Below are 24,360 nucleotides of genomic sequence, written 5' to 3' on the forward strand. Positions count from 1 at the left end.
CGGGACGCGGGACATTTGCTAGGAAAACGGGACTGTACCGACCATATAGGGACTGTTGGCCTCTATTTTAGTCTAGGGTTGTATTATTTGGTATCCCCTGTGCATTTCAGGCAGTGGGGCTCCTAGAAATGTCAAACGTGCACAATATGTCTACCTGTGCCCCATTATTACACACAAAGGGTTTATATTGGGTGTATTTACAGCCATAGACTAAGATATTGTCAACTGTCTAATATTGGTAAATTATGTGTGTACTGTATATAAGATAAATATATAAACAAATATCTGTAACCAATAACGTTATAAGTAATACATTGTGATTTTTAATATCATTTACACGACTCGTGTTTATTCCAGATATAACAGCACAAGCCACAGAGCAACAACATTCGTGATAATTTACTTTCAACTTTCAAGTTTTGAAATCCAAAATATATATAAAAAAGTGTACTTTGAAATCGGCTCCAGCGTTTATAAACAAGTAGGTCGCATAGTTAATACATTAAGCATTAATTATATTAATTATTTAAAAATTGTATTATCTCCGCATGTCAAAGACGTTTGTAATGAAAACAAACTATAACTGATTATGCACATCACAAATAAATCATTCCGTCATGTCGAAAAAGTTAGCAAATGACTGCAAAATGCAGCCGACAACTGCTGCGCGTGCACATCACTAGTGTTTTACCTCAGACTTGAGCAAAACAAAAATTAGACGTGCCTGTGGGACAGTCTCATTTCACTCATGCGCAATGCGCCAGGGGATACAAGATTTTTGAGGGGGTATTGAATTGGTTACAACACCGGCCCAGAAAATAGCAAGGGTCGTGAAGAGAGGACAGAATAAGATAAAGCACAAAAATCCCTGCTAAAAATACAGAAAACAGAAGGCAAAAGAATCCGACATTGTCTACATTCAGTCCCCTTTTCTAAAAAAAAAAAGAAATACATCAAAACAAGGTTCCTGCGATACATACTTTCGTAACAGCAATGTACCGTTTTATCTCAGAGGATAGAAGCACTGAAAGGTATGTTTATTATTTTTATTATTATTACTATTCCAAAATGATACTGTAAAATTAGCGAACACCGTTACAAACAAGCTGGCTTTAGTTTATTTAAAGAGGAATGAAACGAAAAGATTAAAATAAAATCTCATGGTTGCATGCATTTCTTAAATTATACCCTTGATTATGTACTCTTAGTACGCAAGAGACACGGTGCAGTGTACTACAAAATGTTTATTTTATTGCATTATGTGGTATTTTAACATTATGCTAAAACCCTGCAGTCTCTACTGTTCACATTAATGTATTCTGTTGTAGCAAAAACAATAATTCTTCTCGTTAGTAACGAGCCTACTCCTTGGTTGAGTTGGTGACTTCTGTCTTTTGTAGCTAAATTTTAATTTTTTTTATTTTGTTACATTTGCAAGTGCAAAGTTCATGATCATTCTCAAAAAATAAAAAATAAAGTTTTTGGCGAGGAAAGATATTCAGTGTTTAAAAAAAAAAAAAAAAAAAACACTTTTTCATGGTTTTATGTTTTTCCCAAAATACGTAATAAGGTGGCAACCCTAACAAAAGCCCAAACACAATAAGAAAGAAAGAAGACACATTTTAAAACAAAAATAAGACTTATAAAAAAAAGAATGACGTAAACATAAAAAACTAACACCATTAGCTGTGTTGGAACCACGAGTTAGAGAAGTTACAACAAACCTAACCTGTACAAATATTCAAATGTCAGTATGTATATTATTATTATTATTTATTTCTTAGCAGACGCCCTTATCCAGGGCGACTTACAATTGTTACAAGATATCACATTATTTTTACATACAATTACCCATTTATACAGTTGGTTTTTTACTGGAGCAATCTAGGTAAAGTACCTTGCCCAAGGGTACAACAGCAGGGTCCCCGACCAGGGATTGAACCCATGACCCTCTGGTCAAGAGTCCAGAGCCCTAACCACTACTCCACACTGCTGTCCGCACTCCGCACTGCTATATATATACACACACACACACACACACACACACACACACACACACACACACACACACACACACACACACACACACACACACACACACACACACACACACACACACACACACACACACACACACACACACACACACACACACACACACACACACACACACACACACACACAGACAGTATATAGGGTCAATCCATGTCAGATCAATCACCCTCGAAACTGAAGCAATGGTAAATGGATGTTGATATAAATATATATATTATACTTGACCTACCCAAAGTTATTGTATTATTTTACCGGGACTTTCATTTGTTCATTTGTGTCTGTTATTGTTGACTCAGTTTCTCATTTTAATTTAGTCAGCGAGGCAGGTAAAGAAATTACATTTTGTTTAATAATAAACAAAAATGTTTCAAATTACTATTTCTTGTTTTACATTTTGTGTAATATTATTAAATGATTAATTATTTGATTAACTGGACACATTTAACACTTCTCTTCAGGCCTCAAAATGTTTCATAGTTAGTGTACCTTGAATCGAGTGCATTTTTAAAATCATCAATTGTAAAAGACCTTGAAAAATATTAAATATGTCAAATTGAACAAATAATTAGGTCATTTATGTTAATTGAGAGCTTACGTTGGAATGAAAACCAGAAGCCCCTACGGCTCTCGAGGACTGGAGTTTGACACCCCACTTGGTGTGAAAAGATGTTAAGTGGTGCATAGGAGTCAGATTTAATCTACCCCCATGCCATCAAAAAACTTCAGATACCCCAACTGTTTGTTTCCAAACAAATTAAGGAAGGCACTGTGGGGCCGATGTAAGGATATGTGAAAAGTGATTTTTGCGGCTGCAAAACACCCATATTGCTGCCAGAAACCGTGTTTAGCTGGTGTAAAGTGGGACTTTAGCGGTCACTAAAAATGTGGCGTATGTAAAGAATGTTTTTCATCTGCTGTTCTGCACCCGCTGTCAAATTAGCACTTTGCCATCATTAATCCATTTAAATTATATTGAAATGTATTCAAATGAAGAAAAGAGCATGGCATTGGGAGGGGATCTGGAATACTAAGCAGGTGTAAATATTATAATGAGATGGAAGGATTTTGTCTTGCACTGGGCAATTGCTTACTGTGACGGGGTACGCCCGTCCCTGTATTTAGTTGTATTATTTTGGTATTATTATGATTTAAATGTATTGTTTTGTGTTTATTTAAAGAAAGTGATTATTATTTTTGTTTTGCTGTATGGATGGGGTTAAAATTCCCCATCCAGCTAAACCGGTACGTTATGTGGCCATCTACAAATTAATTAAGTGATTACCAATTTGGAGATGGCCATATATATATATATATATATATATATATATATATAATCAGCCGCTCACAGGGGAAGAGAGGGTTGGAGGGAGAATAAATTAAGGGTAAACAATTACTACTCGTGCAGGGGATAAACCAGCATGATACTTGTTTGGATATATATATGTGCGTGCGTGCGTGCGTGAGTGTATATTTTGGCTGATGTGCTTGTTATATATACGTGGCTGTCTCCAAATTGGTAATCACTTAATTAATTTGGCCACATTATGCACGTGTTTAGCTGGATGGAGAATTTTATCCCCATCCATGCTGCAAAACAACAATAACAACTTTCTTTAAAAAAAAACCCACAAAACAATACATTTAAATAATAATAATTAAAAAATAATACAACTAAATACAGGGCTGGTCATACCCCGTCACACTGACCCTCCAAAAACATTGCACCTCCTCTGAATAGGTACAAACCACTGTAGAAGCAAGTAATTAAGAGCTGTATAAAACCACACACCATATAAACATGTTCTGAGGTTAGGCTTTCCCTCTTCCTTGAGACTATAGAGCTTGCTACTGAAAACAAACGCTCAAAGGGAGTTGATGTTGCTGATATTGTTAGATAAGCTCTTGCCTTCCATCATGTTAAAAGGTCATTGTCTCTGCTGCTAGACTTTTCTGAAAGATACTGCATCACTTCTTTCTGCACACGTGATATTTGCTCTCCTTCAGAATCTTCACTGCTGCTGTCTTCAATAGAAAACATTTTGTCTGTCACTGTCTGCTTTATTCCAGTTATCTTTCTTTTAACTCTGTGACAGTGAGGGCTGCAGTGGTGAAGTCAGACCAGGAAATGAAACAGAAACACAGGATAGTACGGGGCAAAACGGTGCGGCTGCGCTCATATTTTACTTAGTTAAACAAAAACAAACAGTTTAAACAAAACACAAAATAAACTGACACATTGGTCAAACAAAATAATCACTAACAATAATAATACTTTCTCAGAAAACGATCACCTTTGTTTGCTGTCTGGTAGCATTCGCTCTCGCTATTATCTCCTCTCACTCTTCTCCTCTAATGAGCCCGGAGTGGGTCTTTTATATGTTGTGGCTGGAGCCTTAAATACCCATTAAACAATGACCTTATTAAGGCTCCAGCCACATTCCCATGAGCTTTATATACGGACGGGGAATTAACCCCATCCACCCAGCTATGAATCAGTCTTTATTTTTTATAGCGCCTTTCATAGTGGACCACCATCACAAAGTGCTTTACAAGATGCAGTAACAACAAGAAAATCCATAATACTTTAAATACAGATAGATGCATAATACATTAAATACAGTGGAAAGTGCATAATGCATGAAATAGTAGCAGCAACACAGCAGGTATTAGCTGATATCAGACTTAACACTAGAACTGCCGGATTTTCGAACTACCTATTACTACTTTGACCCATACATTTTGAAACTGCTTTGTTACGAAAATGACTTTTTGTTTAGCTCAGCTCACCGCTACCACCCCTGCGCTGACTCGGGAGGGGCGAAGACGAACACACGCTGTCCTCCGAAGCGTGTGCCGTCAGCCGACCGCTTTTTTTCACACTGCGGACACACCATGCAGCCACCCAAGAGCTACAGCGTCGGACAACGCAGCTCTGGGCAGCTTACAGGCAAGCCCGCAGGCGCCCGGCCAGACTACAGGGGTCGCTGGTGCCCGGTGAGCCGAGGACACCGTGGCCGACCTAACCCTCCCTCCCCCCGGGCGGCGCTTGGCCAATTGTGCACCGCCCCCTTGGAGCTCCCATCCTCTGTCGGAAAAGGAATAGCCTAGACTCGAACCGACGACGCATCCTGCACTCTACGTGAGTGCCTTTACTGGATGTGCCACTATCAAATGAATTATATCAATTGAGACTGTGTTTTTTCTTTTACTGTAGGCAACTGTTTTTTCGAATATTGTCAGTTTCCATGAATTATAATAAAGTTTCAAATATAACTTTTTGTTTACTAGTTACAGTACAAGCTTTGTTTAGGAGAGTTTGAAGGCAGCTGTGATAGATTCAGATTTTATTGTGTAATTTTATGAAATCCAGCACATGGGGGTTGGGGGTTGCAACATCTTGGCAGCTTTGCATGCAAAGTTGAAATTCATGCTTACGCGTTTGATTGTGAACACTCAACTATTTTTCATACAGGAACATTCTTTACAATTTAAAAGAAGTGACTAATTCAGACTATTAGTGACATGTACAGTATAATGAAAGAAGAGGAAGTATTTGCAATAAATTATCTTTGGGATTTTTTTATGTAGGAATTTATAAGAAATGAGGGTAGTAAAACTCTTCAGTTTATTTTTTACAGTATAAGCTTAAAAGCCTTTGTTTTTGTTTTTTGATTGTTCGAATTGCTATGTTGGCCTACAGTACTGGTAATTTTGGTGCTGTTGTTAAAAATGTTTTAATAACAACTTTAGTAAAGCTGATACTAGTGTGATTTTAATGTGTTGCATACTGAAATATGGTTCTCATTGGATTTAATATAAATTATAGATTCACTCCTGTACTGATCTAGAGCGATATGTGTCGTTGATAAGTGTAGAGTACAAATCAAAGGTTATGATGAGGTTGTATAATGAAGAATACTGTGTTCATTGCTGGTCCCCACAATACAAAGAAGGACATTGTGGTCTCTATTGAGTCTAGTGAACAGTAACCACACTAATCCCAGGGCTGAAAGGAATGAGTTATTGTAAGATAAATGGAGGGAATTGAAACTGGCTGGCCTAGAACAAATAAGGATGAGGGGGACTTAATTTAAGTCTTAATAATCCTAAATTAGTTGATAAAATTAACTCCAGCCAATACTTTAAGTGCAGCCAAGGAGAGAGTTGGAAATTAATTGGAGACAGACTTAGGACAGAGGGAAAGAGACACTTCTTTCCACAGAGAGTGGCGAGAGTATGGAATGAAATACCTTACTCAACTATGTTTTTGATGCCGAATCATTGGGATTGATTAAGACATGACCTGACAGAGTTTTGAGATCAGCTCAGATCAGATACACTTTAGAGCATGACGAGAATTTGCAGCATTTTTGATTTTATATTAAATAAAGTTGAACAATCAATTATGCACTTGTTTCTTTCACATGGAGACGCATTTAGTGAAGAGAAGGTACTTTCCATGTTGGATTGTCTGCAGGTCATTTATTAGAAGAGTTCAGATATGTACTGTAAGTGGTGTAGATGCTAAAGAGCTGTATATGTGGTCTTGCAGGTAAAGTAGCTGGGACATGCTACTTTACCTGGGTTAACCCTTTGCAGTCAATTTATTAAGTGCGTGTCAGGCGCGTCAGGACCAGTTTATTTTCACACGCGCGGTTAATTTTACACGCGCTGTTTAAAAGTATATTTTTTTCACAGTAAAACAGGTTTAACAAAGCACTCACAAAGCACTCACAATGCATATCAACAAAGCACTCACTAGGCATCTCCAGCCCCGCCCCACGCTTTTGTTCGCTATAGCTTTCACATATGCTAAGAAATAAATAATAATAACAATAATAGTCGTACATACCGATCAATCATCTCCTGATCACTTGTTTTATCACCAAACGCCTCAATAATGAGATCCAAGTCATTATTTTATTACTATAACATCTGAAAAAAGCTCTGCAAATGTTAATTTCCATGTGCAGTATGTCAGCTAGGACCAATGCTGATTGGTCAGCTCCCAGCTGACATTCCAATTGAGTTGACTCAGAACACCTTTAACCCTTTGCGGTCCATTTATTAATCGCGCGTCAGGCACGCCAGGTCTAATTCATTTTCACACGCGCAGTTAATTTTATACGCGCTGTTTAAAAGTATTTTTTTTCACAGTCAAACGGGTTTAAATGGCCCTGCATATCAACAAAGCACACACTAGGCATCTCCAGCCCAGCCCCACCCTTTTGTTTGCTATAGCGTTCAGCTATGTAAGAAATAAATAATAATAATAATAATAGTCGTACATACCGATCGATCATCTCCAGATCACTCGTTTTATCACCAAACTCCTCAATAATGCGATCCAAGTCATTATTTTATTACTATAACATCTGAAAAAAGCTCTGCAAATGTCCATGATAGTCTCAGTGCGCTGACGCACTTAGCCAGCTTGTTTACTATGAATGCCCATTATCTGATACCTGATACCATGTATGACTATTCATGAAATACGCCTTTTTTTTTTTTTTTTTTTTTTCCCGACTTGTCTCGGCTCCTGTCGCTACCACTCGGCAATTGAATGGTTTTCTCGGCTTTTTCCGGAGAAAAAACGACTAAACACCCGTTTATTGCGTTGCTATAATGATGTCGGACCCAGTCCGACAAAGGACCTGTGAGGAATAATTGCAATGTCGGACCCAGTCCAACAATGGACCGCAAAGGGTTAAAACACAGGTAGTTCAGACTAACCGGGAATTTCTCGGTAGATAAGAGAAGCAGAAGGCAGCCAGAAGCAGGAGGCAGCCTGGCAGGAAGTGCTGATACAAGCTCACATACCCTCGCTATAAGGTTCTTGGTTATAACACGCCTCGGATAGAACACTCCTACAGCATGTCCCCCAATTCCCTATACTAGTGATTCGTGCAATATTTCTACAGTAAATACAGTACCAGTGTTGTGTATTTCTACAGTAAATACAGTACCAGTGTTGTTCAAAATATAAACAACTTATCAGTCTAACTTCTGTTTTTGTTTCTCCCTTTTGATACAATTCAGCATTCGTTTTATAACTAAATAAATATTAGGCCTATTACGTGGTTATCTTTCCTAATGTATTTACTTTTTTGCTGCGAGAGGAGCTGCGGCTTTCTCCGGGAGATTAGACGCTTCAGCTTCGCTTCAGCCCCGCTCCAGCAGCCGACCCGCTCTCCTTCTCGCACTTGGTTTGCTTGTCGATTCGAACTGAACTCCCGCCCTCTGTTTAGCCAGGCTATTTATAGTTTAAAAACTGCTAATTAAAATGATCCACGAGTGGGAATGTTACCTTTTTATTTATTTATTTTTTGTAAAAAATATAGGGTTGATTACATGGTGCTTTTTTTGCATGACCTATTGTGGCAATGTGCTCCGCCCCTGTGTGCGTTTCTATGTTGTATGTTGCGTGTGCTGTGTTAATGTTGGTGTATAGGCATTAGTACACGGGATATATACGGGTCTGTGTTTCACGTGTGTTTAAAAATATATCATTGTATTTAGGCACGGGATTGCACATCACTTCACGTGCATTTAAAGTATTTAATATGTGAGCACGAGGTTGCACATAATTAATTCACGTGCTGGGATTCAAGTGAATAATTAATTAGTAATTGAATCCCAGCACAACAGTATATATAGATGCACATTTGACTCACTCGGGGTTGTGTGTTCGGTGAGTGGAGAACGGGAGATAGAGAAGGAGAAATATTAACAATTGCTATTGCGTGCAAGAGGCACGATACTTGTTTGTTTATAGACTCACCGTGTTTGTTTGTGTGTCTGTCCGTGCACCGTTTGTTAAGTGTTAGTCCGTTTTGTTTGTCTATTTATTTTGGCGTAAAGTGCCGTGTCCTGTCTTCTGTTTGTTTAAACCTTTTATTTATAATAAACCGCGCAACAGCGCTTTCATCATTTCACCTCATCTGTTCTCTGTGTATTCATTTCCTGGTTCTGACGTCACCACTCAGTTAGCCGTGTGACATATGGTGTCCTGCGTGGGATAACAGCGCCTCCAAGCGTCAGACCAGGAGAGTTGTTTTTGTGTTAAAAAAAAAAGAGAAAAATGGGAAGAAAGGGCCCCAAGAAGCTGCAGCAGCAACCTCAGCAACAGCAGGAGGAGGTGAAGGACACCGAGGAAGTCCGCCTGAAGGCCAGGAACCCAGGGCGATATGACCAGCCATCGCCGATGTGCCCCCTCTGCGAACAGAAGCATCTGTTTGCAGACTGTCCTTTTCGGTATGATGAGGAGCAGGAATGGAGAGGGGTCCTAGAGCATCCACAGCCCAGGAGGGAGGAGACAGAGCCCTTCCCATCCTCTGAGGAGATGCTGGACTGGGTGTCGGACCAGGAGTGGAACTGGGAGGACCTCCCTAAGGTTGTTGACCTGCTGTGGGCCAGAGATGGGGAACATTGGGAACGCTGGGAACAGCACTACTTCCCAGTGCCCTTTGTGAACCCGGCAGCCGTGGTGATCAACTACTTGGCTGCCGATATGGGACTGCCCCAGCAGGTTGACTTCCAAGTAGGAGGAGCCACACCTACCTGCACCCTCACTGGGCTCGAGGGAAAATGCCTGCTGTCCCCATCTCCACCAGCAGAGGGAAAATGCCTGCTGTCCCCATCTCCACCAGCAGAGGGAAAATGCCTGCTGTCCCCATCTCCACCAGCAGAGGGAAAACGCCTGCTGTCCCCATCTCCACCAGCAGAGGGAAAATGCCTGCTGTCCCCATCTCCACCAGCAGAGGGAAAATGCCTGCTGTCCCCATCTCCACCAGCAGAGGAAGAATGCCTGCTGGTTTCCCCTTCAGAGGCAGAGCCGCACCAGTCCCCTGCAAGAAAGGCAGAGCTGCACCAGTCCCCTGCAAGAGAGGCAGAGCTGCACCAGTCCCCTGCAAGAGAGGCAGAGCAGCACCAGTCCCCTGCAAAAGGGGGAGACTACACGCTGCTCCCACCTCCGTCGCCAGGAGACTACATGCTGCTCCCACCTCCGTCGCCAGGAGACTACACGCTGCTCCCACCTTCACTGGCAGGAGCAGAGCAGCCGGAGCCGCCTCTGCCTCCGCCACCTTCACCGGCAGAGGGTGAATGCCTGCTGGGTCCACTTCCACCAGCAGAGGGTCAATGCCTGCTGGGTCCACTTCCACCAGCAGAGGGTCAGTGCCTGCTGGGTCCACTTCCACCAGCAGAGGGTGAATGCCTGCTGGGTCCACTTCCACCAGCAGAGGGTCAATGCCTGCTGGGTCCATTTCCACCAGCAGAGGGTCAATGCCTGCTGGGTCCACTTCCACCAGCAGCGGGTCAATGCCTGCTGGGTCCACTGCCACCAGCAGAGGGTCAATGCCTGCTGGGTCCACTTCCACCAGCAGAGGGTCAATGCCTGCTGGGTCCACTTCCACCAGCAGAGGGTCAATGCCTGCTGGGTCCATTTCCACCAGCAGAGGGTCAATGCCTGCTGGGTCCACTTCCACCAGCAGAGGGTCAATGCCTGCTGGGTCCACTGCCACCAGCAGAGGGTCAATGCCTGCTGGTATCACTTCCCCGACCGCCATCTTCACCCCCTCAGGAGAGAAGCAGGAGTTACCTCTGCCTCCATCACCACCAGGGGAAGAGGTGCAGGAGCTGCCTCTCCCTTCACAAGAAAAAGTACCAGGACTTGATGCTGGCATCCCTCAGCAACCACTACATAGTCTGCTGAGGGGAGCACAGCGGAAAACAGCCCGGCCGCAGCGGCTACGAAGAGGGCCAGCACCGCCGCAGCCACTGCCACAGTGGCCAACCACAGCACCACGACTGGTCCCGACTCCAGCTTCGCCCAAGGATGCCAGCCTCGCTTCGCCCAAGGATGCCAGCCTCGCTTCGCCCAAGGTTGCCAGCCTTGCATCGCCTGGGGCTGCCTGGTGCTCCGCATCGCCTGGGGCTGCCTGTTGCTCCACATCGCCTGGGGCTGCCTGTTGCTCCGCATCGCCTGGGGCTGACTGTTGCTTCGCATCGCCTGGGGCTGCCTGTTGCTCCGCATCGCAGCAGGAAGTACTGTCGCCGGAACCCAACCAAGAGGAGCTGCCGGCCACGAAGAAGGGGGAGGAGGTCTGGAGACCACCAAGCCCAGCAGCAGTTTCGCTGCCGGAGATCTTAGGGGAGGTCAGGAGACCTGCTCCCACTGCAGTACTTGCGCTGCAGGAGATACTGTGGCTGGAGCCCCGGAAGAGGGAGCTGCCGGCTACAAAGAAGGGGGGATGTCAGGAGACCACCCCCCAAGCAGCCTTTCCGCTGCCAGGACTGCCCCAGGCTGAAGGAGTCAGTCTGGGAGCTGTCAGCATGTCTGCTGACAGCATGGCCAGTAGCAGCCTGGCTACTGGCAACATTGCCACCTGTGGGCCCCTTGAAGCCTCTGGTTCTGGCCCAGGACTTTGTGCTGGACTTTTGGGCTTTTAAGGGGGGAGGTGGCCGTTGAGGCCATGTGTGCTGCGCACAAGGAGGGGTATAAGTGGCAATGTGCTCCGCCCCTGTGTGCGTTTCTATGTTGTATGTTGCGTGTGCTGTGTTAATGTTGGTGTATAGGCATTAGTACACGGGATATATACGGGTCTGTGTTTCACGTGTGTTTAAAAATATATCATTGTATTTAGGCACGGGATTGCACATCACTTCACGTGCATTTAAAGTATTTAATATGTGAGCACGAGGTTGCACATAATTAATTCACGTGCTGGGATTCAAGTGAATAATTAATTAGTAATTGAATCCCAGCACAACAGTATATATAGATGCACGTTTGACTCACTCGGGGTTGTGTGTTCGGTGAGTGGAGAACGGGAGATAGAGAAGGAGAAATATTAACAATTGCTATTGCGTGCAAGAGGCACAATACTTGATTGCTTATAGACTCACCGTGTTTGTTTGTGTGTCTGTCCGTGCACCGTTTGTTAAGTGTTAGTCCGTTTTGTTTGTCTATTTATTTTGGAGTAAAGTGCCGTGTCCTGTCTTCTGTTTGTTTAAACCTTTTATTTATAATAAACTGCGCAACAGCGCTTTCATCATTTCGCCTCATCTGTTCTCTGTGTATTCATTTCCTGGTTCTGACGTCACCACTCAGTTAGCCGTGTGTCACCTATATGTGCATTATAGAGAGGGAGTTATTTTGTATTTGTCAGATGTGTGTTGCTATGTGTCCCGCGGCGCCCCCAAACCCTTCTCCCGTTTACAACGCTCATATTGTGTGCCCCCGAGACCCGCGTTATAGCGATGGAGCAATGTATATATATATATATATATATATGAATCACTGGTTGGAAATGATGGCCTGTGATTGGTTACAACCTCGTCATAGGAGGAAAAATAGATTAAACTATTGTCCTAACATCCTTACACCACCGGGCAATAGTCTCCATCTGTCATGTGATTGGTTCACATCACTGTCAGTCCCGCCACTTTTCAAAGGAACACCTTTCATCTTCACTCCTCACAACAAGAGAAAATGGCTGAACACCGATTCTGTGAATTAACACTTTCAGGACCAAGCATTTTTCAGTGGGATTGCAATGACATAATACACATTTTTTCTCAGGGTCTTTATAAGCAATAATGGACACTACTCTTGATTTTTTTATTTTCTCAAAATAAAATAATAGTTATTCATTCCATTATTAACAGTAATAAGGAAAAAAAAGTACCTGATACATTTAGTTCATGAAATAGTATATGCTTATATACACTAATTTCTTGATATTTATAAATGTTGTAAAAACATATATATTAAAACACGAGACAGAATAAATGTGCTAATATAATTATGTCAAATACATCAGATTTACAATGTTTCCCCTTTTTTTATTAGATCTAAACAAGTTCCTGTGATGTTTTGTTTTTGCTTTTGTCTCTGTGGGCTGCTGTAAACTGTCTCTGCCCTTTTAGACACTAAATGCCCCTCTCAGTGACGTTACACAAAAGAAAAAAAAAAAACTGTTAGGAAGTGAACGTCAGTCCCTCCCATTGATGTGTGTTTCAAGCCTGTACTGCAAAGTACGGTGGCCCTGTAAGTCATCAAAACAAAGTGCTTTTTTTATCGTGTTTACACGGTCGCGATCCTAGAAGCCCACTTCAGTATGATCGTGTTAACATGATCCTTGTCCTTAAAGGGTTAACCCTGGTTTTTGGAACTAGAGTGTTAAGGGCGGCTTCCCAGTTGACCCTTACAACACAGACATAGAGGTGAGTTTCTCCCTCAATTTTTTCACCCTAGCTACTTGTTACTGGTGTACTGAATGGTGACGCACAAGGCAGCCTTGTAGCATTCCAGTCGTTCTGGAATCATGCCCTTGCGACGGCTTGGGTATACTCGCCCATTCAGTAATAGCTACATTTCGTACTTGAAGGTTATTATCATAACCCTGGTTTCCTGAAATAGAAATATAACCATTATTCACAGCAGGCTTGAAGGAAAAATGATGCTAAGATCTGTGACCGCAGTACTTTTGATCCCTCAGGGGCATGGTCACGACTGTGTCACAGGCTCAAAGAGCAGATTTGGTATAAAGTATTCAGGATTTGGGTCTTTAGGAGGTAAATACCCATTCAGTAAGTGTTACATTTATGTTTCAGGGAACCAGGGTTATGATAATAACCTAACATTCAGTGCATCTCCTGGTTCAAGTTATGTTATATTTAAGCAATGAGTCCTGACACACACAGCATTACCAAGAATTCAAGTTTGGATGGTAATGGTGGTGTAAATTGTTTATTCTGTGATGGTATTCAAAAATTAAAAAAAAAAAAATGCTGCAGAATAATTCCATTTCCAAACCATAGGTGGCACAGTGGGGTGCTAAACTAATAAAAGTGACAGTTGCTTAGAAGATGGTCGCCTTGGCAATATATTTCACTGGACTTTATGTATTCATAAAGCATTCAACATAGACATGTGGACTTTTTTGTGAAATGAAACAAAACTGTTCTAGTTAAAAAGCACGGAAATCACTCGGGATGTTAGTGAAGGGAATCAGAAGTTGTTTGTTACTATTCCTTTTACAACAAAATCATGCAAATTGACCTTGAAAAGCTGGTCTAGTGAATCGAATATGTGTTTGTTCTCTCCTGCAGCGGATAGCTGACATGAATGAGACACCAGCAGCCCTTGAGTGTGTGTTCTGACATGGAATAACACAAACCACCACATGAAAACATGAGGAGCAGTGTGTTTCTCTCTAGAGGTGCTTGTAGGTAAGAGTTTCCTACACAGGAAAATGCTCTGGCACTGCTGTAAGTGACATGAACTGAACTTATTAAACCGCAAACAGATGATTCATTGTTTACAGTTCAGTATGTGATACATTACGTGCTACACTGGTGTACCAAAAAAAAAAGTCTGCCATTTTAATTCTTTTTTTAATGTCTTTAATTGTTTTGGTGGTAACCACAGTGTGTTGATTCTGAGCGACCGTTGGTTCTAGTATGCCTGTTATTGGGGTCGTATGGCGTGTAATATTTCACTGTCTGCACATGTCTCACAGCATTGTTTAAAATTAGTGTATTTAACCGTAGACGATGAACATTGCTTGGTTCATTTGTGATCAATAATTTTACTTTGCAAGGAATACAGAAAGAATTACAGAATGCAAAAGGCATAACCACTGTGCTGTCTCTCCATCTTTCTGATCGGATCCAGTACTTCCCCTATCAACAAGCTTGCAATAGATTTCCATGAGCCCCGGCCCAATGTGGATAATTGTACCCCAGTGTACTGCGTAATGCATCATGTCACTATATTGACTTAAGAAAATTCAATATATTTCAATATATTTATGCTTTAAATATGTTTCTCACACCTTTTTTTCCTGTTCTATTTATTGAATGATTTATTTTTTATTTTTTAATGCAGCGCTTGAAGAAAATGACACACCAATCCGTGAATGACCATATAAACATCAGTGTCAAAGTTTTTTGTGCTATGTAGCATGTCTGTTGCTTGTTACAATACATTTCTTACAAGCTGTGGTTTCCAGTTGTGGTTTTCTCTAATTGTTGCCATTCCAGGGACCCCAGAATACTGTCTTAATGGAAACATCAATCAAAGCCGCCACAGCCACTAGGGACATGCCTGTTACATGGGTATCCTTGGTCATGTATGTTCGGTGGCTACCTCTAATGTGTCTAGTGTATTTCTCACACATTCTTTGCTGGGTCTATAATAGAAAGAGTACAAGAGAAAATACACTATGAACTTGATTTAAAAGTAGCCAGCAAACACTTAAAAGTAGCCAATAAAACAGACGAAAACCTGATGTTAATGCACTTAATCTGTTAATATACAACGTGTTGTGGTTCCCTTTTCAAGTATGAAATGTAACCATTACCGAATGGGTATTTACCTCCTAAAGAGCAGAAACGTGAATAAGATATAACAAAGCTGTTCAGTCGAGCCTGTGACAGAGTCATGCCCGCCCCCGAGGGTAAAAAGGACTGCCCGCACAGATCTCAGTGCCATTTTTCCTTTCAAGAACTGACCTGACAGGAGTGCCTATTCAGATAACTACTTGTTACTTTTTCTGCTATAGATTTTCGCATTTATTGTGTTTTTACGCAAACTATATGTGATATTAAAAATAATCGCAGTATTGCGTCCCACTGCGGCCTTGTGCCCCGCCTGAAGCCAGAGGCTTGAGCTGCTCCTTTTCAGGGATCAAGCAACGTAAGTCGGCTGACTTTGTGCCTATTCAGCCAAAGCATTCGCTGCACGGTTGGCCAACTTTTAATAGTATTTTGGTAGCCAACCAGTCCTATTTGCTGAGGTCCTTCTCTGATAGCCACAGGCCCTCACTACCACAAATGGATGAGCTGTGCCTGGTTAATAAAAACCTACTCCATCTGTCTAAACAGGCTGCGCTGGTAGCTGCACACAGGCAGCTTTGGCTTTCCCATGCCTGATGTTGGATGCTGTTCATCGCTGCAAGCTTAAGATGGTGCTTGATGCACTCATGAAGCCTGCATTTGAGCCCTTGCATTTAGCTGAGCTAAAAATGTTGTCACTCAAAGCGGCTTTCTTGCTTGCAATCACCTCTGCAAAGCGGGTGAGATGCATTCTCAATTGCGAAAGCTTGCTTAATTTTTGCAGAAGCCAGGACAAAGTTACGCTCAATACCAATCCTGCTTTTTTGCTGGCATTTCATGTCAACCAGTCAGTGAAATTGGAGGCTTTCCATCCACCTCCTTTTCAGTCTGGTGACAGGATGAAAAGTTGGAGTCAGTCCGAACAATCTCAAGACTGCCTATGAGCGAGCCAACTTGCCCCTTCCAAAAAAACTCACTGCCCATTCCACCAGGGGCATGGCAACTTCGTGGGCTTTATTCCAGCATGCATCTGTCAAGGACATTTGCAATGCTGCAGTGTGGCCAACTCCCCATACCTTTACTAAGTTCTACAGACTTAATGTTGTGGATCCTCAAAACCCTTGTTTTGTAACTAGTGTTAAGGACGGCTTCTCAATTGACCCTTGCAGCACAGGCATAGAGGTGAGTTTCTCCCTCAGTTTTTTAGCCCTAGCTACTTGTTACTGGGGTTCCGAATGGTAATGCACAAGGCAGCCTCTTGGCTTAGAGTGCAGCAATCTTTGCCCTTGTGATGGCTTGGATATACTGACCCATTTGGTAATGGTTACATTTCGTACTTGAAAGGCAATGTTAGGTTAATATCATAACCCTGGTTCCCTGAAATAGAAATTTAACCATTAACCTTCAAGGTCGCTGCGTCCATGATTGCAGCAGGCCTGAAGCAAAAATGACGCTGAAATCTGTGCACACAGTCCTTTATACCCTCTGGGGCAGGCATGACTGTGGGCATGACTTTGTTATATCTTATTCAGGTTTCGGGTCTTTTAAGAGGTAAATACCCATTCGGTAATGGTTACATTTCTATTTCAGGGAACCAGGGTTATGATAATAACCTAACGTTCTACACTCTCAGCAAAGTTATAAGCGTAGCTGCTGCTAATAGGTTCCAATAGGGACATGACTTCTAGTGCTCCTTATGAAGTCACTGAGATCCTTCTGCTTTCCTATGATTGTTGCTGATTTATTGTGCACAACTCTCAAACAGCTCATATAATTCCACTGCATCACACGACATGTCACGACTTGCCCCAGATATATATATATCTGTGTTTATCTAAATCTTTGATCTTTCCAATATTCTGTGATTAATTGTGTTTGTTTTTTTTGTTTCTTCTCCTTTAGGTTTACTGCTTTGATTTCAGTTGTATTACTTTTCTTAGCATACATAAGCATTACTGTATCAAAGACCAAGCAGAAGCCAAGCGTGTGGGATGGGTATAATGTCGATCCCAACCGTGTGAAGGTTTGAATATTTTCTTCTATTGCTTATTGTATTTGGCTAGTTCATATCTTGAACAATTTGAAAAACAGACTTTATATTTGCATGGCTGTGTAATCCTCTTGTCTGCGTCATTTTATTGTTTTCTGATTATGGCTGGATGGAAGGTACCACACCCACCTGAGTCATGTATAAAGTATTACAGTATGAATGCGTCTGCTCTTGCAAAAACAATAACAATTGTATTAAAGCACAGTTGCTAGGAAGGTGTCTAACCATGCTGATATTTTGCCTCCCTTGACAACTACATTGTGTGAAACCTCTTTTCTAAATGATACTTGTAAAAGCTTAAATCTGTGCTTAGTTGCAAAGAAATAAACCCTAGGGTGTTGTTGGGAGAAGAACAAAGCCATTTCGTGAGATTATATATCTACAGACAAACCACAAGAAAATTGTATTTAAAACTTAAGCCAAACCAAGTAAGTAAGCAAACATGAGATACATTTATTTTTTTATATTATTAAACAAAAAACAAGAGCAACAAAATTGAGAATAAGGGAAAACAAACCTTAGGGTTCTACGTATACACAGAAATGCATGAACATAAGTGTATACGTATGCACACACATACATATCTATAGATATACATCTATCTATCCATCTATCCATATATATATATATATATATATATATATATATATATATATATATATAGGTGTGTGTGTGTTCATGCAGACATATACACACAGATACATATACAGTGCCTATAGAAAGTCTACTCCCCATTTCACCATTTTCACCTTTTGTTAGTTTTTTTTTCATTTATCTACACATCCTACCCCACAACTTCCAAATGAAAAAAATATTCTAGAAATTTGTAGAAAATTAATTAAAAATAAAAACTGAAATAGCTTGGTTGGATAAGTGTCCACCCCCCTTGTAATAGCAATCCTAAATTAGCTCAGATGTAACCAATCGCCTTCAAAATCACACACCAAGTTAAGTGGCCTCCACCTGTGTTAAATTGTAGTGAGTCACATGATTTTAGGATAAATTCAGCAGTTCCTGTAGGTTCCCTCTGCTGGGTAGTGCATTTCAAAGCAAAGACTCAACCATGAGCACCAAGGCACAGATCAGGGGATGGGTATAAAAAAATATCAAAGGCCTTGAATATCCCTTGGAGCATGGTCAAGACGATTATTAAGAAGTGGAAGGTGTATGGCACCACCAAGACCCTGCCTAGATCAGGCCGCCTCTCCAAACTGGATGACCGAGCAAGAAGGAGATCAGAGAGGCTACCAAGAGGCCAATGGCAACTTTGCAAGAGCTACAGTCTTTTATGGCCAAGACTGGTCAAAGTGTGCATGTGACAACAATATCCCAAGCACTCCACACATCTGGCCTGTATGGTAGGGTGGCAAGAAGGAAGCCATTACTCAAGAAAGCCCACCTTGAATCCCATTTCAAGTATGCAAAAAACACTCAGGAGATTCTGTAGCCATGTGGCAAAAAGTTTTGTGGTCTGACGAAACTAAAATTGAACTTATTGGACTATATGCAAAGCGTTAGGTTTGGCGCAAACCCAACACAGCGCATCACCCAAAGAACACCATCCCTACTGTGAAGCATGGTGGTGGCAGCATCATGTTATTGGGATGTTTCTCATCGGCAGGGACTGGGGCACTTGTCAGGATAGAAGGGAAAATGAATGGAGCAAAGTACAGAGAAGTCCTTGAGGAAAACCTGCTGCCCTCTGCAAGAAAGCTGAAACTTGGATGGAAGTTCACCTTTCAGCATGACAATGACCCAAAGCACACAGCCAAAGCTACACTGGAGTGGCTAAGGAACAAAAAGGTAAATGTCCTTGAGTGGCCCAGTCAGAGCCCCGACCTAAATCCAATCGAAAATGTGTGGCATGACTTGAAGATTGCTGTCCATCAATGCTCCCCAAGGAACTTGACAGAGCTTGAACAGTTTTGTAAAGAAGAATGGTCAAATATTGCCAAATCTAGGTGTGCAAAGTTGGGAGAGACCTATCCCAACAGACTCACAGCTATAATTGCTGCCAAAGGTGCTTCCACCAAGTATTAATTCAGGGGAGTGGAGACTTATCCAATTATGATCTTTCAGTTTTGTATTTTTAATATATAATTTTTTTCTCAATAAAAACTTTTTTCCCCTTAACAGTGTGGAGTATGGTGTGTAGATAAGTGGAAAAAAATCACATTTATTTGAAATGATATTATTTACAATTATAGAGAATATAACCGTTGCTCAGTGAAAGTTATGTTTTATTTAGGCAATTTCAGGTTTTAATAAAATATAATTTCTAATCTCGTCCTGTGAGAAAAATGTATTATTGTTGTACTGCATCATTGGTTAATGACGGGCAAACAAAGGGAGGGACGCTGTTAGACTGAGCTCAATATGACCGCGCCGCCAGGAATTTTTAATCACACGTGTTCACTGGCAGTGTCACTGTGTGATTTTTCTGTCTGTGAGCTCCATGCTAACTCAAAAACGTTTAAAAAGAAAGAAGGAAGAAGAGCTGTCTAAAGTGGTAGCGAAGTGTTCTATGATTTACCTAATGTTTTTTTTTCATTTACAGCTTTTGTAATACTTGCAATACTTTAAAATGCAACGGTGCAATACATATTCCATGTCTTCAATGTATATTTGTTGGTAATTTACATAGACATTTCAATGACCGTTGCTGTTTTGTAATTCGGTGTTATTCCCCCCAAAACGCTAAAAATGAACACACAAATAGGTAGATAATTGTTGGTTTTGCTCAAATCCTTACATCAAAAAAATAAACACACAGAAAAAGTAACTATGTATGACATGGTTCAAGTAGCAACTCTCTGTGTTATGAACCGAGTAGGAGATAACATAATAGTGAACAAAATATGATAGAGAAGTGGATCGATTTTTGTTTTCATTCTTTTTTGTGTAATACCTTCTCACTATCTTACGCAGTTCTGCTTTATAACTAGTAAAACGTGTGCTTTCACGAAGGGGCTAGAATGTGTATGCTTTAAAACAGCATACCTTTTTTTCCTGAATCAAGTGTCTAACAATGCACCATAACAAAACTGTAAATCCTTTGCAACTGTAAATTTCAAGAAGTGTGAAACTATATATACATTATGTACATCCAGCTGTTCTAACAATCCCAACAGCAAGAACTGATTATTTCAGTGGAAATTAGTCCTACAAAGGGGGGTGTAATTCAGTATGGTAACGTAATATTATTCAGCAGGTTTATTTTGTATTTATGAAGCTAAATGAATTAATTATATAGGTTGATGCTAAACTTTTGGCCATAGCTGTACTAGCAGATGCAGGCCTGGTATACACTTACACAAGGTAGGTCACTGGCATGTAATGAACCACATTCTGAATCTTCCAGATCTACCCAAGCTAGGGAAGCGCCATCTTGAGAATCCAGCCGTTTTGCTAAATTTTGTAGTTGGAAAGCAGTACAGTATTTTAAAAAGCCAGGGGTTGCTAAACCACCTTTGGGCTTGGAACTTTGAACTGTGGATAATTTAATCCTGGGGTTTGAGATAAATGTACTTGTTTATTGCCACATTCTTCTTTTTCCGACATGTTATCAAATCATACATAGGCCCACTTATGAAATGTTGCAGATTTTTCCTAATTTACATTAATGTGTTTTTATGTGAGCAATATATTCAAACGACTTTAGCATTTAGATCATGATATTATTTTTTTAAAGTGGGTATACGTAAGATTTGATAAACCTGGGAAAATACATTATTTTCTGCACATATACTCTATAGTAATTCCAAGGTGAAACAACTTCCACTTGTCATATGTAGGCACATTTACATCTTAGAGACCCTTGTCCACTCCTGTCAGGAAAGTGAAATCCCTATTATTATTTCCTTTGTGTTGCAGCGTGTACAAACCTTTGTAACTGAAGTCTTGCAGAGGAAATGCAAGCGGTCTTCCACCAGAAAAAATATGTCCGCTCTCTTCCCTGGCCGATACAAGCAAGATATCCCCCCTTTCCTAAGGAAAAACCACGTTATGGGCAAAGAAGTGTTCAAATACCCACCGCCATTTGGTTTTCAAAGCATGGACAGGAAACTAAAGGAAGTTCTGGACCTTTTCCCCAAGGCTCCACGGGAGGAGAGGAGTGTGAAGTCCTGCAGCCGCTGTGTGGTGGTGGGAAGTGGTGGTATCATGCGTGGGCTGGAGATGGGCCAGCTTTTGGATCAGTTTGATGTTGTTATCAGGTAAGGAATGCAGTTGGCTATAAAAAGTCATTTGAATTGGTATAACAGCATTCTCACATGACCCTTATTATTTTGCTAAAGTTACAATTTATATCATATTTACTCGAGTCTATTCTTCTGCAACACTATAAGTTTATATTCTGTGCTGCTGGTAAATGGCTGGAGCTGCTTACCCTCTGGGACTGTATACAGGTGTCATACCTGTGGCACAGGAAGTGATAGCAGAACAAATTGGTTTCACCTCATACAAAAAGGGAAAAATAAAGTCTGGAAAACTTTTTTTTCGAAAAAGGATAAGGGAAGTTTGCAGAAGAGGGATACTAAATGTAGTTGACTGCATCTCAGTTACTGGTGGTTGTAATACAAGAAACATAAAATGTCCTATTGAAATCTATTGGTATTTATAAAAATGTTGGATTTTAATAAGGGACTGAGAGGAGCGGGTAGCTCTGCATAGACTTCCCCCTATCTGTGTCAATCTGTTTACGAGCAGGGGTAGTGTTGTCCTGCCAGACACACATTGCTACTGCCTGTAGCACAGATGCACAGTGCTGTTGTCTATAGCACCACAAGCCTAAACCAATGTAATAGGAGTCAAGGAACCACTCACCCCATCTCGTGGCCATCTGTATTTTTCCACTATGTATTGCAGTTGTTCCCATGGAGCATTGTTATATTGTATCAGCATAACTACAGCCTCACAGGTCCCACTGCTGTTTACACTTTGTGTTTTCCAGAAGTTTAGCTTTGAAGGGTGGAGTGAGGCCTGCAGATCATTCTTAAACCCTTACTCCAAAGGATCAGCAGAATTTTGGGCCAGTTCATTAAAACTGCTTTTTTTATGGCTAATTACATACTTTTATTTTGCATTTTCAAAAGTTAGAACATGAAAGACATTAAGATAAGATGGTGTATGATATACCGTATATATTGTTATATTTTATGAGCAGACTTTAAGTGAAAAAAAAAAAAAAGAAGTGTATTGGCTGAATTTTTTTTTTTTCAGATTGAACAATGCTCCAGTTCGTAACTTTATTAAAGATGTAGGCAACAAAACCACTATCAGGATGAGTTATCCAGAGGGAAGCCCCAAATTTTGGGATGACGTCAATCCTAAGACCCTGTTTGTGACTGTCATTTACAAAACAGTTGACATTAACTGGTTGAAAGCCATGATTAAAAGGGAAAAAGTGGTGAGTAGTTCGTAAAATGCAGTACTTATCTGCAGCATCTCTGCCACATCCTGTTTCACTGAGGCGGAAAATTGTAATATGATCTCTGGACCATAAGGTTTCAGTTCAAGGGACAGGACTGTGAAAATCCACTGACCTTAGGAAAGGGTCATTGCAAAGGCGGGGGGAAGGGGTGCGAGTAAAATTGAAAGTGCACACCCTAAGCATGTCATTTGAGACTTTTCTTTTTCTGTGAAGAAATGGACACAAAAAAAAGAGGAACCTTAGTTTGCAGTAATGTTTAATTTTTGTTTTATTGTTATTGTTTCTACATAGAGTTCATGTCTGCTTTTATTTATTTTATTTTTTTATTTAGTCTCTATGGGATAGGTTGTTTTTTTGGCAGGAGGTGCCAAAGGAAATCCCCATAGGAACATCCCAGTTTCGAATCCTGAACCCTGAGATCATTGGTCAAACAGCGGTGGACCTTCTCCAGTTTTCAGAACCACGGAGGACATTTTGGGGGTGGGACCAGGTACAGTATCTATTGATTTAAGGTGTTGTGTCCTGTAAGGTCACAGCACTGACTTCTGATTGTCACCATATCTGCTCACGAGTTTGATGAATGGACATCTGTTACAAGAACCTTTCTTTATTGTGTATACTGGAAATGTAGGATATACTGTAGTGCCAATTAGGATGATCTCTGTTAAATCGGGCGATCACACCCCGTTGACTGTCTGCATCAAAATGATCTAGGCGCATTCCTCTTGGCTTAAAGACATTTCACACCTGAAAAAAATAGACTACCAATTTTATTTTACCAATGATGCCTGACATAGTATTTTATGACCGCTTTCAGAAAGAGGCTACATCTTCCGTTGAACTCTGTTCTCAGTAACCCTCTCCTCTTGTTTGCATCTAGAATGTGCCTACGCTGGGGGTCACTGCCATAGTCCTGGCCACATACCTGTGTGACGAGGTCAGCCTGGCCGGGTTTGGATATGATCTCAAACAGCCCGAGGCTCCACTGCATTACTATGAAGACAGACGCATGGACGCCATGAAGGAGCAAACCATGCACAACGTGGATACCGAGAAGCAATTCCTAGAAAAACTGGTTAAAGCCGGAGCAATCACTGACCTCACAGGAGGAGTACACTGCAGCTTCTGTGAAAACTAAAATCTAGCATTAGTTGCATTGCTGTGAATCAATGGAAACCTGTGTGAGGGTTATCCAAAATACTGTAACCCAGCAAAAATGAATGGTTCCATTTGTCATATAATGTTTGAATAAACTTAGAATGTGTTTGTAAAATTGTTAATTGAAAATAATAAGTACTGGGCTTGTAAGGGTTGAGTAGGATGTGTACAATAACACATCCTACTCAACCCTTACAAGCCCAGTACTATCCGGTATCCTGTTGTGCTAAGATATACGGACGTCTTGGTGCGTAGTGAAGTACGCGGTGAAGCTGAAATGAAGGGAGACCAAACATATATATATATATATATATATATATATATA

General features: G+C 41.1%; 1 protein-coding gene across 1 annotated transcript; it reads left to right on the top strand.

Moving 5' to 3' along the window:
• The first annotated feature begins 750 nt into the window (after window positions 1–750).
• Window positions 751–24,150, top strand: LOC117408868 (lactosylceramide alpha-2,3-sialyltransferase-like). The gene is made up of 7 exons (XM_034014247.3): window positions 751–1,031; window positions 14,170–14,289; window positions 17,299–17,419; window positions 21,320–21,660; window positions 22,667–22,853; window positions 23,209–23,367; window positions 23,758–24,150. Exons 2-7 carry the CDS (start codon window positions 14,252–14,254, stop codon window positions 24,013–24,015), a joined length of 1,104 nt encoding a protein of 367 aa, XP_033870138.3. The 5' UTR covers window positions 751–1,031; window positions 14,170–14,251; the 3' UTR covers window positions 24,016–24,150.
• Window positions 24,151–24,360: the final 210 nt, after the last annotated feature.

Source organism: Acipenser ruthenus, chromosome 2, assembly GCF_902713425.1.
Source record: "Acipenser ruthenus chromosome 2, fAciRut3.2 maternal haplotype, whole genome shotgun sequence".
Lineage (NCBI taxonomy): Eukaryota > Metazoa > Chordata > Actinopteri > Acipenseriformes > Acipenseridae > Acipenser > Acipenser ruthenus.

Excerpts from the sequence above, each read along its gene's own strand:
- LOC117408868 (XM_034014247.3), top strand. The coding sequence starts at position 14,252 with ATGAGGAGCAGTGTGTTTCTCTCTAGAGGTGCTTGTAG. Across the intron at positions 21,661-22,666 it reads CAGTTTGATGTTGTTATCAG|ATTGAACAATGCTCCAGTTC; the intron begins GTAAGGAATGCA and ends TTTTTTTTTCAG. Across the intron at positions 23,368-23,757 it reads CATTTTGGGGGTGGGACCAG|AATGTGCCTACGCTGGGGGT; the intron begins GTACAGTATCTA and ends GTTTGCATCTAG.